This window comes from Nansenia antarctica (assembly GCF_963989245.1).
Source record: "Nansenia antarctica genome assembly, chromosome: 3".
In the NCBI taxonomy this organism is placed as follows: domain Eukaryota; kingdom Metazoa; phylum Chordata; class Actinopteri; order Argentiniformes; family Microstomatidae; genus Nansenia; species Nansenia antarctica.
In genome coordinates, this window is record NC_137688.1 from 2,343,860 (window position 1) to 2,362,597 (window position 18,738).

Sequence of the window (18,738 nt, forward strand, 5' to 3'; positions counted from 1 at the left end):
GGTGAACCAGTGACTGCTGTGAAAGTGCAGCTGGCAACAAGGGAAAGACCTTGCGACAGCATGGAAAGACAGCTGACAGGAGGGAATAGACCCCAACGGGGCCGCCATGGGCTAGCTACCCGTGGCGGCGGGATCCAGCACGAACAGTGTATGGGTCCCACCCAAACTTGGCTACGAAAAATTCTAAGAAGAAAATACCCCCTGAGCCTGCGAGAGCGGGGGCGGAAGATGGCTCATCGGCAGACTACCCGGTAACGAACACAGGAACGGAACAGACTACGAGATTGATGATCAGCATACCTGAGGCTCCGACAGCTACAGCAGGACACACGCTCCAGAACTGCGTATGTGGTTGGACAAAGGTTACTTCCACCCATGGCCTGAAGATACACCAGGGCAAGAAAGGGTGCCTAAAGAAGGGTCAACAGGGAAGTCGCATCGACAGCTACTTTTTGAGAAGCAGGCCGAGTCAGTCGACTGAAGTTCAGCAGCAGGACACACACCACAGTCTGCAGGACATCAACACCCCTGTCCCAGAGGAGGAAGAACAAGGCACAGGAGAGCAACCTGAATCCAACACATCACGACCACCAGCAGAGAAGAAGATCCAGGGGCGAAGGCCATTAGTCAAGTGGCCAAAGTCCTGCAACAAGACGCTGTGGAAGGAGGTCAACACTGATCTCTGCAACATCCTAGAAGGGATCAGAGGCACCACCATGAAGAAGTTGGAGAGAATGGGCAACCTCATCTATGCCTATGGAGTGGAACAGTTCGGAGTGGTCGAAGGCAAACGATCTACTCAGTCAATTCCCACCAAGTCCAGAAGGCAGACAGAAATAGACCGACTAGTCAAGGAGAGGAGGCAGCTGAAGAAGCAATGGAGGAAGGCCACAGAGGAGGAGAAGGAGGGAATAAACCTGCTGCAGGAAGAGATTAAGAGCAGGCTTGCAACACTGAGGAGAGCTGAAAACCTCCTGAAGAGGCGCAGAAGGAAGGAGCAAACAAGATCACGCTTCTACAAAGATCATTTGTGAAGACTCTCTTCACAAAGGAGAAGAGCGGAAGTCTCTCTGTGGCAAAGGCCCACCTGGAAGAACATCTGAAAAAGGGCTGCACAGATGACCGACACCAGGAAGAGGTCACGCTCCCACCTGACATGCCACCAGTCAATCCACCAGAGCACGAACTAGATATCAGTCCACCCAGGTGGAGTGAAGTAGACAACACTGTGCGTACAGCAAGGGCCGCGTCAGCTCCAGGTCCCAACGGAGTTCCATACAGGCTCTACAAAAACGCACCAGATGTCCTGAGATTCCTCTGGAAGCTGATGAAAGTTGTGTGGCAAAAGAAGGCGATACCAACGTCCTGGCGGAGAGCCGGAGGGATCCTTATCCCCAAGGAAAAGGACTCAACAGAAATCGGACAGTTCCGGCAGATCAGCCTTCTAAATGTCGAGGGAAATCTTCTTCAGCGTGGTCGCTCATAGGCTGGCAGGATACCTGCAAAGAAACAACCTGATTGACACGTCAATCCAGAAAGCAGGCATCTCAGGCTTCTCAGGGTGTGTCGAACATGCTAGTGTCATCTGGCATCAGATCCAGGTCGCCAAGAAGGAGGGAACGGACCTCCACGTGGTGTTCCTGGATCTCGCGAATGCCTTTGGCTCAGTCCCTCACAACCTCCTGTGGACAGCCTTCGACTACTTCAGGATCCCACCAGCTCTCACAACCCTTGTCAAGGCCTACTTCCAGGACGTCCAGCTCTGCGTGACCACAGCAGAGTACACCACAGCATGGCAACATCTGGAAGTGGGAATCATGGCCGGCTGCACCATCTCCCCGCTGGCCTTCACCATGGCCATGGAGGTCATTATTCGGGCCTCTCGATGGGTGGTTGGCGGACAGCGAATAAGACCTGGGCTGAGGCTGCCGCCGATCAGAGCCTACATGGATGACCTCACAACACTCACCACGACCAAGGCTTGCACAGTACGGCTACTAAGAAAGCTCCAGGAAAACATTGAGTTGGCTCGCATGAAGATCAAGCCGAGCAAGTCCAGAAGCATCTCTATTGTCAAGGGGAAGCTGTCAGACCACCGCTTCCACATTGGCAAAGAACCCATTCCAACGGTCTCCGAGAAGCCTGTGAAGAGCCTTGGTCGTTGGTATGATGCCTCCCTCAAAGATAAAGAGCAAGTAGAGCAGCTCAGGAAGGAGGTAGCCAGCGGCCTGGAGAACATCGACAGAACCCTGCTTCCTGGCAAGCTGAAGCTCTGGTGCATGCAGTATGGACTACTTCCACGTCTCCTGTGGCCACTAACCCTCTATGAAGTTCCTCTCTCAAAGGTGGAAAAGCTGGAGAGACTGGTCAACTCATATGCAAGGAAGTGGCTTGGCCTTCCCAGGTGCCTCAGCAGCATTGGGCTCTACGGCAAAGGGATGTTACACCTGCCCATTTCCAGTCTGACAGAGGAGTACAAGTGTGCCAAAGTCAGACTGGAGATGATGCTTCTGGATTCGAATGATCCATTTGTAGCCCAAGCTGCCCCCATCCTGGCCACTGGGAGGAAGTGGACCCCATTGGCTGCAACTGAGCAGGCAAAGGCAGCACTCAGACACAGGGACATTGTGGGCCGAGTGCAGGAGGGGAGGAGTGGTCTTGGCCTCGGGATTAGTACACCGGCCTGGAGCAAGGCCAATCCATCTCAGAGACGCAAGCTGGTGGTCCAGGAGGTACGTCGGGAAGAGGAAGCAGGAAGGCGCGCACAAGCTGTGGCGCAGGCAAAGCAAGGGCAGTGGATGGCATGGGAAGGAGTGGAAAAGAGGAAGATCTCCTGGAAAGATCTGTGGGAGATGGAGGCATTCAGAGCGAGCTTCACCATCAGGGCTGCCTACGATGTCCTGCCTTCTCCTGCAAACCTAAGCCAGTGGTATGGCGAAGACCCCACGTGCCCTCTATGTCAAAGTCCAGCAACACTGAAGCACATCTTAGTGGGATGCAAGACCAGCCTCACCCAAGGCCGTTACACCTGGCGGCATGACCAGGTGCTAAGGTGTCTTGCAGCAGTGCTGGAAAGTCAACGGACAAGTGTGAACGCCCTTCCTCCCCCATCATCCCGGTGGCAGCCAGCACCATTTGTTCGGGAGGGCGAGGGTCAAGCCAGCCTCACCACCATAAGACCAGACACTGGGCAGCTGGGCAGAGCACGGGACTGGAAGCTGCTGGCAGACTTGGACAAGAAACTCTGCTTCCCAGCTGAGATCGCAGCCACCAACCTGCGACCAGACCTTGTGCTGTGGTCAGCCTCGCTCAAGCTCGTTTACATCATCGAGCTCACTGTGCCCTGGGAGGGTGCAGTGGAGGAGGCCTACGAACGGAAGAGGCTGAGGTACACTGAACTCGCAGCAGATGCCCAACAACAAGGCTGGACAGCGAAGGTACGCCCAGTGGAAGTAGGCTGCAGAGGGTTCGTAGCCACCTCAACATCCAGGCTACTCAGGGAGATGGGAGTGCGAGGGAAGACCCACCGGCAGGCAATCAAGGACCTCTCCAGGGCTGCTGAAAAGGGGAGCCAGTGGCTGTGGATGAAGAGAAAGGACTCGACCCGGGAGTTCAAATGAGCTGATCGCATCTAGGGAGTGAACCTGGGACGCTGGGATTCACTGCTGAACCCTCTGGAGGTGTCGTGGGCTTATCAGCGAAACATTCATGAAGGAGGGCGCCCACTTGACAACCCAAAGGATGCCATCGCTCATTTGAACACCACAGAGTCTCATCGGTGCCTTAAGTATGTATGTATCGAGGGATATCAACATCTAGTCCTACATAACAGATCCCCCTCTCCGTCCCATAGTATCCTCTCATTGCCCTTCTCTCTACACCATGTCGCCTCAAATGCTCCAGTCTCTCTCCAATACCCTATGTGGTATGTGGTTTGAATGTGAGCACTGATTTCCCTGTTAGTGGAACCTATGCCAACACAACATCTGCTTTTTCTGTGAACTCGTGAGCTTAGAATGATAAGGTTCTATCTCCGTTTAGGGTAGTTCAGAGATATTGAGCGTCAAAGTTTTTACATTCCATTATGTTTTGTGAGATGGAACCTTGTCAACATTTTAAAAAATAACACCACACAGGCATTAATAAACACCTAATGGATCAGATTATGTAAAAAAACTAAATTTGGACAAAAATGGAGATTATGGAACCTTATAATTCTAACGTCACAAACTCTCCTTCTGGTACTCTCTGTAGGCCTGTTGGATTAATTAATGACCCCTCATGGCTGTTCTAGTGTTAAATGTTCCGTAAAAGTAATGTGCTCCAGAACTGGGACAACAAGGACAGGTATTGATTAATTGATTGACAAGTGACGTATATCTGCTCTCTCTACATCCTCTTCACATCTCTGTGGTCCCCGTGTGGCAGATTGTATCCTGTATGGACAGGCCTTGTATGAACTATGAACCCTATGGAGTTCCTCAGTTGCATATACCCTTGTTAGGCCCTCTACATCCCTGAGTAGCTATCTCTGTGTGGACCTGTTGTCCCAGAATGAGAGAATAAGGAGAAGCTTCTTAAAGGGTCTCTCTCTCTCTCTCTCTCTCTCTCCCTCTCTATCTCCCTCTATCTCTCTCTCCCCCCCTCTCTCTCTCTCTCTCTCTCTCTCTCTCTCTCCCCCCCTCTCTCTCTCTCTCTCTCTCTCCCCCTCTCTCTCTCCCTCTATCTCTCTCTCTCTCTCCCTCTCTCTCTCTCTCCCCCTCTCCCTCTCTCCCTCTCTCTCTCTCTCTCTCTCTCTCCCTCTCTCTCTCTCTCTCTCCCCCTCTTTCTCTCTCTCTACAATGCTAACACTACATTCCAGTGAGACTAAAGCTAGTGTCAGTCAGTGATTGTCAAAGGGATGGCTTTCTACTCCAGTGACAGAGAAGCCCAGGGGGCTAATTAAGGCTATATGATCGATAGTTTCGGGCTGGGGGGGGGGGGGGGGGGGGAGGGGGGGACAGAGGAGGAGAGAACTAGTGTGTCAACTCAAACAACAGAAGAACGCTTTGATATCCATACCCCTGCTACCAGGCCATGCATTGACATGAATTAATTTGTTTGCTAACTTTTTTCTCTCCATGCAATCAATGGAAACAACTGAGAGAGAATTCCCACGATCGATCCTCAATGTATGTCAGGCCTGTACACAGGAGGCGAGGGTGGTATTCCAACACGTCCACCAGTTGTGGAGTTTGGGGGGGGGGGTTGTGGAGTTTTGGGGGGGGTGAGTTGTGGAGTTTGTTATTTTCCATTTTCTGATAATGTTTCTGACAGTGGAAATGGGTAATTTGAAACGTTGCGAGAGTTTTTTGTAGCCTTCTCCTTGATGGTGGAAGTGAACTATCTTGATTCTGACATCCTTGGACAACTGTTTAGAGGAACCCACGGTTTTTAACACCAGACACAACAGTGTAGTAATACAACATATTGTAATATAACGTGACTATGAATGTGTTAACCTATCTGATAAAGCTATGGTTCATCAACAAACTATGAGATGAAAAACAATCTAGTGGTCTCATAAATGCTAAAAAAATAAAAACAAATGTGGTGCATCAATGGCACTGTTTTGTGGTTCATATATTAAAGCACTATAAGTTACAATGATTATATTCATTAAGGTTGTGTGCATCGTTTGTCCCGTTTATGATGCACCTGCAGAAGTGTAATATATTAATATAACTACACATTTGTTATGTATGACATAACTGCCGGGACACCTTTTGGACCACTTCAGCTATGTGTGTTGATAGAATCGTACATAAGGTACACCAGTCTGTCACAGGTGCTCTGTGTATGATGTTCTCTATGTGGCTTTTCCATGTTTCCATGGCCATACATGAGTTCTCTCTGGAGACGATGGCTAGGGTACTTACGGACGGGCTCCAGAGGTGATTCCAGATGCGTGTGGATAGACTCAAGGAGGTCATAGTCGTCGAAATCCAAAACAAACTCGTCAAAGTCCTCAAGCCCCTCCAACACCTCCGTGTTGAGCAGCCCAGGAGGGTGAGAGCCCTCTTCTCCTCCTCCTCCTCCCCCTCGTTCCCAGGAAGGGCGTGCTGGGGGCACGTCCGGGTCGGGTGCTGTGGGGTCTCTGAGTCTATCTGGCCGTTCGTTTGGGGGGGGCGGTCCCCTGCATGGCCCCCCTCGGCGGGGGCTGCCTCGTCCTCTCTCTCCTGCCCCTCCGTGTCTGTCATCTCCTGGGCCGGTGCGTCCGCCACCTCATCCCCGCCCCTCCCGGGGAAGGCGTCCTGCTCATCCAGGGTTCCGGCCTCTCGGACACCCTCGCACGCCGCGGGTCGCTGGCCTCAAAGCCTCAAAGACCGCCCCACCCGGCAGTCTAACACGCAGAGGAACTTTTTATTTATTTTTTATATGTTGTCAGAACTGGCAGTTATTTTTCGGCGTGCAACGTCGGAATATCTGCGGTCTCTGTTAATCCCTTCAGCAATGTGAAGAAAAGAAGCACCTTTCAAGCATAAAAGAACGATCAGAATCAAACAAATGATCTTGGCAAAGAAAAAGGGGATAAATTAAAACCCTAAACCCCCACCAAACCAATACAAGTACAGAGGCTTGCCCCTTGCCAATCTTCCATCCAAAACGTCGGCCCAGAATCCTCCCGAAAGCGTCAAAGAGATGTCACACTGCTACAATGTCCTCAAATGCACGGTTCGACGGTTCGACGGTTCGGCGGTTTGACGGTTTGACGGAGGTTGTGCCAGCTGTCGGTTTGCGGAGCGGCCTTGGGCAGGTGTCGTGGCTTCGGTAGCAGGGCGGTGGCGTCTCTGGAGGGACCCCGGGACTGGCTGCACAGCGGGACAGACGGACCAGGCAGCACCAGGGCAACACTGGCTCCCAGCCGTCAAACCGCTAAGGAATTATTGACACAAACTGTTCTACTTTCTTTTTTTCTTTTTTTTCTCACCAACTCCCGCTAGTCTATTGGCTTCGGCTCCACACGTTTCCGTGATGCCGATCGTTCATAGATCCCATGGCTGCTGGGATGAGGTGGTGGTGAGGGGGGGGGGGGGGGGGCGGGCACAACTCTCTTTTCCGTAGTGCCCCAGAAGTCACCGTGGTGTCTGAGACACATTCAAGGGTTTTTTTCGGCAAAAGAAGCGAATATGGAGTGATGGATTTCTTCACACACACACAGTTTGCATACTATGGATGCAGGTCCATCCCTAAGCAGTGCCTACGTATCAGCTGACTTGTTCTGGTCAGTCACATCTGTACCTAGATGCACGACATCCCTAGATCCATAGACGTAGATGCACCGTCTCCATTGTGTGTGTGTGTGTGTGTGTGTGTGTGTGTGTGTCTGTGTCTGTGTCTGTGTCTGTGTCTGTGTCGGTGTGGGTGTGGGTGTCTGTGTGTCTGTGTGTGTGTGTGTGTGTGTGTGTGTGTGTGCGCGGGCGCGTGCATTTGTAAGAGGCAAGGCTTGATCCTTATTATGTTTACATTCCTTTGGCTGAACTGTGAGGTAGTGACAGTGTATAGATTCCCCCATGTGTGTATGTGTGTGTGTGTGTTTGTGTGTGCATGCGTGGGTGTGTGTGTGTGTGTGTGTGTGTGTGCGTGCCTGTGCCTGTGTGTGTGTGTGTGTGTGTGTGTGTGTGTGTGTGTGTGTGTTTGTGTGTGCATGCGTGTGTGGTGTGTGTGTGTGTGTGTGTGTGTGTGTGTGTGTGCGTGCGTGCCTGTGTGTGTGTGTGTGTGTGTGTGTGTGTGTGTGTGTGTGTGTGTGCGTGTGTGTCTGGGATGCTCTGGCATTCTGAACACAATCAGGTAGTGTTTCCATAGTCACTGATGACCATCCCATCATCACATTTCCCGCTGTCACGTCCCTCTATCAGTCCCTCTGTCAGTCCCTCTGTCAGTCCCTCTCAACGTCTTCATTGTAACATCACACACACCTTCATTAAGCAGCTTACAGTACGGTATGCACATTACTCATACTGATCTAGACTGACTGATCGTTCACTTGCTGCAGCGATATGCTGATATGTAAACCTTTCCATTCACATTCATTCAATGTAATATAATCATTAAAAATGTAATAAATATAAATATAAATATCCATAAATAACCAATGTGTGCTGGCGAATGAATGAATTAATTAATGAAATGTGGAGCAGAGAGCAAGAGTATTAGGGGAAGAAGTGGATATGAGAGGCGCCATGGCCTGATAGGGTCAGTCTTGTTCCACTGAATTCCCTGGGTTGTATTTCCGTCTGGTTCTGGCCGGTGGTCAATGATTCCCATGCTGTGTAAAAGCAGGAAGTGCCCGGGGTGGGGTCGCTGGGTGAAGGAGAATCGACCCCTGGATCTCTGTGTTAATTACCGCCGCGGGATGGCAGGGAACAGGCCATGAAGGGACCAGAGAGACCATGGAGAGACCAGGCCATGGAGGGACACCTCTCTCTCTGCCCAAACTACCATCTCTCAATCTCTCTCTCTCTCTCTCTCTACCTTTCTCTCCCCACTGAGAGAGACTCCCCCCCCCCTCCCACATACAGCCCCCCCCGCCCCCCCCCTTTCTGATTACATTTCTGATTAGTCAGTACTACGTATTCTACACACAACATATCACATTATGCCACAAACATCATCATTGTAGGTATACAATAGCCTACAGTACACACAACATTGGCATAGTAGGTTTCAATAGCTGCAAAAAAAAGGAATTTGTAAGAGAAGAAAAGATAGAAAAGAAAATGTATAAAGATAGGTGTAATTTCTTTCGATTCCACTTGAGGGCGCTCTACACCTATTGACTTTCCTGGAATTGTCTGTTATTACACTTAGTTTCTTGTAGTAACTTGTACAATTACATTTCACGCCAATGTTCATTACTGGTGTATCAACATACTCTCAGGCTGCTATGAATCAGAATATCTGAAAGACTTTTTGCTAGCATATCAGCCCCAATAGAGCTCTCAGGTCTTCTGACGCTGGTTTTCTCTGTGTACCACATGTACAAAAGAAGAGGTTTGGTGAGGCTGCATTCTCATTTTATGCACCCAGATTGTGTCTCACTGCCAGTTTACATTAGGGATGCAACCTCAGCACATATGTTCAAGTCAAGACTAAAAACCCATCTTTTTAATATTGCCTTTAAATTACTAAATAATTAAACTATGATTATATAATGATTGGAGCACTTTGCAGGAAACGTTTGCAGGAAAAGCGCTATACAAATAAAAGTTATTATTATTATTATTATTATTATTGACTTTCAAGACTCAATTCCCTCAAATTCAAGGACCCAACACGGCACAGTTTTTTTGAGAGAGAGAGAGAGGGAATTCAAGCACTTTCAATGACCCATGTCTATTTTCAAAAACATTTAAGACCTTGATTTATTTTTCTCAAATTCACAAACTTTCAACGACTTCAAGGACCCGTGGGAACCCTGCTACTCACTCTTCCATTGTTACGTCTTCATAAACCCCAAGTTAGCCAGTGCCATAACCTGACCATCACCATCCTATCACACAACCATTGTACACAGTGTATATCCATATCCCAACTGTGGCCACAGGGGGGCAGCACAGTTCCTCAGCTCCTCTACTCACTCTTCATGTCGTCCAGGTCGGCGCTGGCCAGCATCTGGGCCTCGGCCTCGTCCGTCGGAACCTTCTGGTACACGGCCGTCTCCCCGGACGTCATGCTGCCGATGCAGACGCGCTCCCGCAGGTCGTAGCTGGACCCGCGCGCCCCCGCCTGGCGCTGGGGGGGCGGCCGCCTGAACAGACCCCCCGGGAGGGCCGCAGAGGGGGCTCCGCTGCTGGGGTGAACCTGGAGGGGACAGAGGGGGACGGAGGGGGATGGAGGGGACAGAGGGGGATGGAGGGGGATGGGAGGAGGATGGAGGGGGATGGAGGAGGATGGAGGGACAGAGGAGGATGGAGGTGGATGGAGGTGGATGGAGGTGGATGGAGGGGGATGGAGGGGGATGGAGGGGGATGGAGGAGGATGGAGGAGGATGGAGGGGGATGGAGGAGGATGGAGGAGGATGGAGGAGGATGGAGGAGGATGGAGGTGGATGGGAGGAGGATGGAGGAGGATGGAGGGGGATGGAGGAGGATGGAGGGGGATGGAGGAGGATGGAGGGTGATGGGAGGGGACAGAGGGGGATGGAGGAGGATGGAGGGGGATGGAGGGGGATGGAGGGGGATGGAGGAGGATGGAGGAGGATGGAGGGGGATGGAGGGGGATGGAGGAGGATGGAGGAGGATGGAGGTGGATGGAGGGGGATGGAGGAGGATGGAGGAGGATGGAGGTGGATGGAGGAGGATGGAGGGGGATGGAGGGGGATGGAGGAGATGGAGGAGGATGGAGGGGGATGGAGGGGGATGGAGGGGGATGGAGGAGGAGGGAGGGGGATGGAGGTGGATGGAGGGGACAGAGGGGGATGGAGGGGACAGAGGGGGATGGAGGGGACAGAGGGGGATGGAGGGGACAGAGGGGGATGGAGGGGACAGAGGGGGATGGAGGAGGATGGAGGAGGATGGAGGGGGACAGAGGGGGACGGGAGAGGATGGACGGGACAGAGGGGGATGGAGGGGACAGAGGGGGATGGAGGGGACAGGGGGGGACAGAGGGGGATTAGAGGGGGACACAGGGGTTCAGGACGGTTCAGGCTCCGTTCTTCACTTTACTTCTACCCGTACACTCCGATCATCTTCCACTGTTCGCCTCACTGTCCCACCCTCAAAACTCAAAGGCTTGGGGGACCGCGGTGCCTTTTCACGAGCTGCACCCGGAACTCTCTCCCTCAACCACTCAGAGACTCACCCTCACTCTCCACTTTAAATCCCACCTCAAAACCTACCTGTTCTCCCATGCTTACAACCTCCCCTACCCCTAACCATCTCCCCTAACCTTGCCTCCCCCCCCCCCCCCCCCCCATTCACTTTTGGCAAAAGACATAAAATTGCAATGGTGGGAAATAAACTGGTATTAAAGGTATCCACCATTGTGATGAACTAGAAAACAAACATCTTAGCTTGACTGCCAGTCAAGCAAGAAGTGATGTGATAGTTGTTTAGAGAAGTCGTGAGTTTAGAATTATAAGGTTCTATCTCCGTCTAGGGTAGTTCTGAGATATTGAGCGTCAAAGTTTTTACATTCCATTATGTTTTGTGAGATGGAACCTTTGTATTTTATGAATTACCAACTCAAAAATGTCAACATTTAAAAAAAATAACACCACACAGGCATTAATAAACACCTAATGGATCAGATTATGTAAAAAACTCAATTTTGACCAAAAATGTAGATAGAACCTTATAATTCTAACGTCACGAAGTGTGGCACATCTACCAGCAGAGGGCGCTAGAGCCTCACCAACAGATCTGCCAGCTTAACTGCTGATTGCCGTTTTTCCATCCAGGCATTAGAAGAGACAGTACCCTGACATCCACGCAGCCCCTGACCTCCCAGTAGCGACATACATTATTCAAACCATTACCAAATTATTCATATTGTGATTTGCCATGTGTGTTTATGGGCCAGATGGGTTCTGCTTCTAAAGAGCACATCTAGGCTACAGCTCCCCAGGCTATGAGCAAACACACTGGGGCGTAGTGAAGCACATTAACATGTCCCTTTGATGGTTTTTTAATGTTCACGTAGAAATAAATTGGGGCTATAATAGTCTTGCATAGCCATACCTAAACATGTTGTTGTTCTCGGGAGATCGGGATAATTAGACTAGCCGATTTGGCCGGTATTGAACCTGGCACAGAGTGCGATGTCATGAGAGGTTTCGTTCCAAAACCCTCCAAATGTCTGTAGATGATTGCCTGCTGCTGTTCTGTGCGTTTTTTACTCTTTTCAGACTGAGTAGTACTATTTTTTTTAAGAGAGCTGTAGCTAAATGCTAGCTTGCAATGTAAACAAATGGAAGAAAAACTGAATTTTGTTTCGCCAGAAGTGTGTAGAATCTATAAATACATTCTAGTCGATGAAGACATTTTGGTTAGTTGTTTGTTTGGTTTTGATGTAAATACTAGTGATTGGCTTTACAATGGCCTCACATTCACCCATTCACACACCAATGACGGTAAGCTACCATGCAAGGCACCGGCCCACTCATTGGGAGCAATTTGGGGTTCAGTGTCTTGCCCAAGGACACCTCGACATGTGGGCCGGGGTTAATGCATTGTGGTCTGCCAGCGTGGGTTTGAATCCCCCCATCCTCGACGCACAGGCTCGCTGTGCACGTTGTACAATGTTAAAACTCTCTCTGTGGGCCGAATCCTAACTCCCAGAAGGCACCTAACTACATATTCACATACATCTGTTGCTTGACTGAAAGTCAAAGAGTCACGAAAGTTAAAGTTAGGAAAGTCAGGGTTACAAAAGTATCTGGAATAATGCGTCTCGTGAGCTTAGAATGATAAGGTTCTATCTCCGTCTAGGGTAGTTGAGAGATATTGAGCGTCAAAGTTTTTACATTCTATTATGTTTTGTGAGATGGAACCTTTGTATTTTATGAATTACTAAATCAAAAATGTCAACATTTTAACAATAACACCACACAGGCATTAATAAACACGTAATGGATCAGATTATGTAAAAAACTAAATTTTGACAAAAATGGAGATAGAACCTTATAATTCTAACGTCACAGTCTGCTAAACGCCAAACATGTAAATGTAAAAGTGTAACGAAAGTCACACGAGAGTTACGCCCGCCCTTCTCAACCCGTCTGGGTTCTCGGTCAGTATGCTGGAAAAAAAAAAACAACCCTACCTATTAGACGACTCTTCATCCCCCTCCTCCTCATCCTCCGCCCGCCCTGGGACCCTCTTCTCCTTCTCCTCCTCCTCCTCCTCTGCCCGCCCTGGGACCCTCTTCTCCTTCTCCTCTTCCTGCTCCTCCGCCTCTCCCGTGGGGGACGTGACCTCATGTCCTTCACGTTCCGTGTGGAAGGTGGTGTAGGTGGGGAGGGGCGGGCGGCCCAAGTCAGCCTCACTCCCCAAGACAAACTGAGAGGAGAGGAGGTGGAACACATGGGTTATACTGCAGACAACCTCCCTGGTTCTGGGTGCAGACAGAGGGGGACACAGCACCCTCGTAGACACGTTCATCTGTCTCTGTCCACCTGCAAGGCAACTCTTCGTGACGTTAGAATTATAAGGTTCTATCTCCATTTTTGGTCAAAATTGTTTTTTTTACATAATCTGATCCATTAGGTGTTTATTAATGCCTGTGTGGTGTTATTTTTAAAATGTTGACATTTTTTAGTTAGTAATTAATAAAATACAAAGGTTCCATCTCACAAAACATAATGGAATGTAAAAACGTTGACGCTCAATATCTCTGAACTGCCCTAAACGGAGATAGAACCTTATACTTCTAAGGTCACGAACTCTTTTCAAAGGTAAATGGGCTATGCTTTTAAAAGGCCATCCCTGTTGAGGCTTGTAATAGTAACCACGATTTCATCTCAGTGAGAAAAACAACTCAATTACCTCAAAGGAGAAGTCCTAGTATGGTTAGGGTTAGGTTTAGTAGGTTAGTAGGTTTGAGGTTAAGGCAGCACGATCAGTGCCGTCTATTGTTCACACACACACCTCCCCTCAGAGAGACAGGGGAGAGGCAAACTGCATGAATGTAACCTTCTACCACCCTGCTATCTCTCAACAATATTTGTTATATTACCCGAAATGGTGGGCTATCTAACTGCAGATAACGCTGTGTACAAACTTTTGATCTAGTGTAGGTCAAAGCATGACTCCCATAGAGAAACACAATGGACTCTGATGCTTTCCTGTCTTTACCTGACAGAGCCTGAACGTGTCATCTGAAGGGCCGATGCAGAAGTCAGTAGCTCGAGATAATGTCACTGGAACCATGAATCCAAAAGTTCAAGGCAGGAAGTGTCCGGGTCCAAATCTTGCAAATGCAGTTAGTGAGCAGAACGGCTACGATGATGCAACACCAGGGTTCTGTTCTGGCTCTCTTTCTTTTTAGTTTGTTTTCATTTGCATACATATGAACAGAGTGAATGAGAAAAAGAAAGCAGACATGACAAACTCTCTCTCTCTCTCTCTCACTCTCTCTCTCTCTCTCACTCTCTGTCTCTCTCTCTCTCTCTCAATCTCACTCTCTCTTTCTCTGCCTCTCTCTCTCTCTCTCTCTCTCTCTCTCTCTCTTCTCTCTCTCTCTCTCTGTCTCCCCCTCTCTCTCTCTCTCTGTCTCTCTCTCCTCTCTCTCTCTCTCTCTCTCTCTCTCTCTCTCTCTCTCTCTCTCAGACACCTGTTAAACTGCTACTAAGCAGATCCTCATCTATCCTGAGTCAGCGACCTGCTCTCAGAGGTCTCATCTTACACCAGAGAGATGTGGAAGACGTTTCCCAGGTCTCCTATCAAACACATTTTGAGAGTCACAGGCATTTTCATGAACGAATAAAATAATCAAGCGGGAACCAAAATGAAGACAATAATGACTGCAAACATTCCTATTGGTCGACATGAGACCTGACCTTTTCATCTGGGGGGGGGGGGGTACACTCTTTTGGCAGAATCTGTGGTGGAAGAGAAATTAGAAAGAATTCTTACTTACTTTTCAGTCCTCTAGTCATCTTCAGATTATTATTTTTTGATGATGTAATATTTGATGTAATGTTCTCTTGAGTGTAAAGTGTGATGTTTTTATTTCCTGTAGTTCTGTTTTCTGTCATATTTCTATGTCCTGTAGTTTATAACATCTGAGGCCATATTTCCCCTGTGGGTTTACCTGCCCAGGGACTGCTGATGTCATGTAGCTACCCAGCTAATTCAGGGAGAGTCAATGACTGTCCATTGTCCCTTTTAAATGAACGAATAAAAATGTTTTATGTCATTGGTCAGAGGTTAGGCTCCAAATGGAAACATGGTTGAAACATTCCTTGGATGTTTTAATATCTCAACTTGGTCCACTAAAGCTTCATTTTGGTCTCATCAGATGTCTTTGCTAGAATGATCAACCACTAAAAGTATTACCAATCAACACACAGCACACTGAAGAAGAGGAAGTTAGAGAGAAGGGACACAGAGAACCTAACCCTAAAGTGAATGGGGCGAAGAGAATCTGAATGAAAGCAGTGGGGTCATCACAAACTGAATACTTTTTTTGTTGTTGGTCAAACTACAAAAGATCACTCAGATCTTACCTGTGATTGGTCAAGCAGCTGGGTGGGGGCGGAGTCTAAGCCCTGGCCGTCGGTCTCAGACTCCGCCTCTTCCTCGTCTACTTCCTGGATGGTGGGCGTCACCTCGGAGGGGGGCACGGAGGTCTTTTTCTTCTTGCACTTCTTCTTGCGCCGGCGGTCCATGCTCAGCACCCTCTTACGTAGGCGCTGGGGCGGGGGCAGGCGGGTGGAGAGCGGGTGGTGGGTCTGATGGAAGGTGTGGCGGTGGTCTGTGGAGGGGAGGGGATGGGAGGGGGAGAGAGGGAGGGGGAGAGAGGAAGAGAAGTCAGGTGATAATATTCCACAACGCCACCTACAGGCAGCAGAGGAACGAGTGGAGATGGACGTGTTTTTATCCCTGTCCCACTCTAGCATCTGCTGCTTCAATAATACATAGAATAGAATAGAATAGACTTTATTGTCCTTGTACAGTTGCCTATACAATGAAATTACATTTTACATTTACATTTTGCCATTTAGCAGACGCTTTTAATCCAAAGCGACTTACAATTACGAATTACAGGGACATTCCCCCTGGAGTAACTGAGGGCTAAGTGCCTTACCCAAGGGCACACTAGTAGTGGTGTGGCTTCAGGCGGGATTTGAACTCACAACCTTCCGATCACAAGTCCAACTCACTATCCACTCACTATCCACTAGACCACCACTACCCATAAATGCTTTAGTAAGAAGTAAATAAATAAATGTTTTTTAGTACTTTTTGTAATCCACTAGAGCGTGGCTAAGGGCAGTTATTTTTTGTAGTGGTTATTCTGCTTTAGTAAGAAGTAAATGAATACATGCTTTAGTAAGAAGTAAATAAATAAATGCTTTAGTAAGAAGTAAATAAATAAATGTTTTTTAGTACTTTTTGTAATCCACTAGAGCGTGGCTAAGGGCAGTTATTTTTTGAATAGCAAATATTTCCTAGTACACTTTCTGAAAGAATTCTTTATTTAATATCTTATGACGTGTAGTTTTGCATACTTTTTGAAAGTGCATTTCAAATAAAATAAAGTTATATTGTAGTGCAATACCTACAAATAGTATTCTACGTTCATACTTCAGAAGTGTAATAGTGGCGCACATTCTAGGAATACTCTTTGTTTCATATTTTATTTCATATACTGTTGTTGTAGATATGTTACGGTACATGTGAGAATACGGTACATGTGGGAAAACTAGGGTTAGGGTTAGGTGCTAGGGTGACTTGGTACATGCTGGCATGTCTAACCCTAACCCTAATCCTAATCCTAACCCTAACCCTAACCTTAACCCTAGCACCCTAGCACCTAACCTTAACCCTAGTTTTCCCACATGTACCGTATTCCCACATGTACCGTAACACATATATACATTGGCTATAGAAAGTCAACACACCCCTTCACATTGTGTTATAGACTCAATTTAAAATGTATTAAATAACAAAACATGTGCATCAATCCACACACACTACCCCGTGATGACCAAGTGAAAACTGGCTTTTAGAAAGTTCTGTAAATGTATTAAAATTGACACACACAGAAATACATAATGTGCATAAGTCTTCACACACTTCACCCACATTCTTAAAATGAGCTAAAAAGCAAAAATATCATCAACAAATTACTGAATTGAGTTCATCTTAATACAAGGATAACAGTTTTGACTGAGTCTATAACACAACAATGTGGAAAAAGATAAGGGGTGTGTGTTGACTTTCTATAGCCACTGTAATATTTAAATATATACTTCAATTACCTGTCTTTTCGAATGTATTAAATCATACTTCTAAAACCACACTAAAATGTGAAGTATAACACACACACACACACACACACACACACACATCTAGTTTACTTCCATCCTGATATCATACAGTGCCCTCCATGAAGTATTGGAAAGCATTTTGTCTTTGTTTAACTCGATACTCCAACAGTTTGGGTTTTACATTTCCCTGGGTTCCAGGAATGTGCTTACACTCAAAGTCCTTCTCATTGTAGTTACGGCCCATTTTGTCTCCACTGCTGGTGTTGAGTCTGTGATGATGTCACCGAACCTCTCCACAGACAGAGCCTTCTCCCAGTCCTCTCCTCCTCCTCCTCCTCCTCCTCCTCCTCCTGCTCCTCGGCTGACCTCTCTTCATTCTCCACCTTCACCTGAACCTAAAGAGAGAGAGAGAGGGTGGGTGGGGGTGATGAGAGAGGAGGAAGAGAAAGGGGAGGATGAGGATGAGAAGGTGGAGGAAGAGAGAGAGAGAGAGAGAGAGAGAGAGAGTGTGTGAGAGAGAGAGGGTAGTCTATCCTGAGTATATATATAATATCTGAAGGATTTCTTGTTCAGCAAAAATTATTATTTGATCATTCACATCTGCCATTGGTTTGGCTCAGTGGCCTGATCAGCTCTGTTGCAGTACACACTTAGGGGACTGTCATCAATCAACTGGCTTCAGTGCAGTGATCAATACTACTAAGTACAGGGAGTAGAGAGGACTAATATACTGCTGGACCCTCTGCTCTGAACACTGGAGCTGGAGGGCTGACCCTCCTCAGAGACGGCTCTCTCTCTCTCTCTCCCCCCCCTCTCTCTCTCTCTCTCCTCTCTCTCTCCCCCTCTCTCTCCTCCCTCCCTCTGTCTCTTGTCTCTCTCTCTCCCTCTGTCTCTCTCTCTCTCCCTCTCTCTCTCTCCCCCCTCTCCCTCCCTCTCTCTCCCTCCCTCTCTCTCCCTCTCTCTCTCTCCCCCCTCTCCCTCCTCCCTCTCTCTTTATCTCCCTCTCCTCTCCCTCTCTCTCTCTCTCTCTCTCACTCTCCCTCTCTCTCTCTCTCTCTCTCTCTCTCTCTCTCTCTCTCTCTCTCTCTCTCTCTCTCTCTCTCTCTCTCTCTCTCTCTCTCTCTCACAGCGGAGGGTGATGGGTGCTTGTGAGAAGGGGCAGTCTGGCTACTTCCCAGTAGGTTCAGATCCTGGGTGTATTCCCCCCATGGCCTTGGTTTACCCCACTGTGATGGAGAAGTCTTGGAGAGGGCAGGAAGGGAGGCAGAGTAGCTCAGTCTTGTTAAGTGCTCTCCTAGTTCATTATTGACGATGTTATAGTGTACATTGTGGGTCGCCTATCACTAGTGCCATTCACTTTGAGTTGCAATGTTTGCAGGAAAAGTGCTATACAAATCAAAGTTGTTATTATTAGTATTATTATTATTATTATTATTATTATTATTATTGTTGTTGTTGTTGTTGTTGTTGTTGTTGTTGTTGTTATTATCATTATTATTATTATTATTATTATTATTATCATTATTATTATTATTATTATGATTATTATCATTATTATTACTATCTATCATTATATTATTATTATTATTATTATTATTATTATTATTATTCCGCATAAAGTCACTCAATATAAACATTCATCTGAGATAAACAGAATCTCCACAGTAAGATCACACAGTGTTGCAGCAGCGTTCATTCTCTTGGTGGTGTGTGTTACTGACGAGTGATCAGGCTCAGAACATCTCTCTCCTGGGCCGAGCTGA

General features: G+C 47.9%; 1 protein-coding gene across 1 annotated transcript in view; it reads right to left on the reverse strand.

Moving 5' to 3' along the window:
- slc4a3 (solute carrier family 4 member 3) overlaps positions 1-18,738 on the reverse strand; it is a gene marked incomplete at both ends in the record, with an annotated part of 52,700 nt that overhangs the window by 24,033 nt on the left and 9,929 nt on the right. Inside the window, 6 exon segments of the mRNA XM_080526284.1 lie at positions 9,621-9,843; positions 12,858-13,040; positions 15,209-15,456; positions 17,186-17,239; positions 17,242-17,296; positions 17,299-17,364. Coding sequence (XP_080382410.1) covers positions 9,621-9,843; positions 12,858-13,040; positions 15,209-15,456; positions 17,186-17,239; positions 17,242-17,296; positions 17,299-17,364 — 829 coding nt within the window.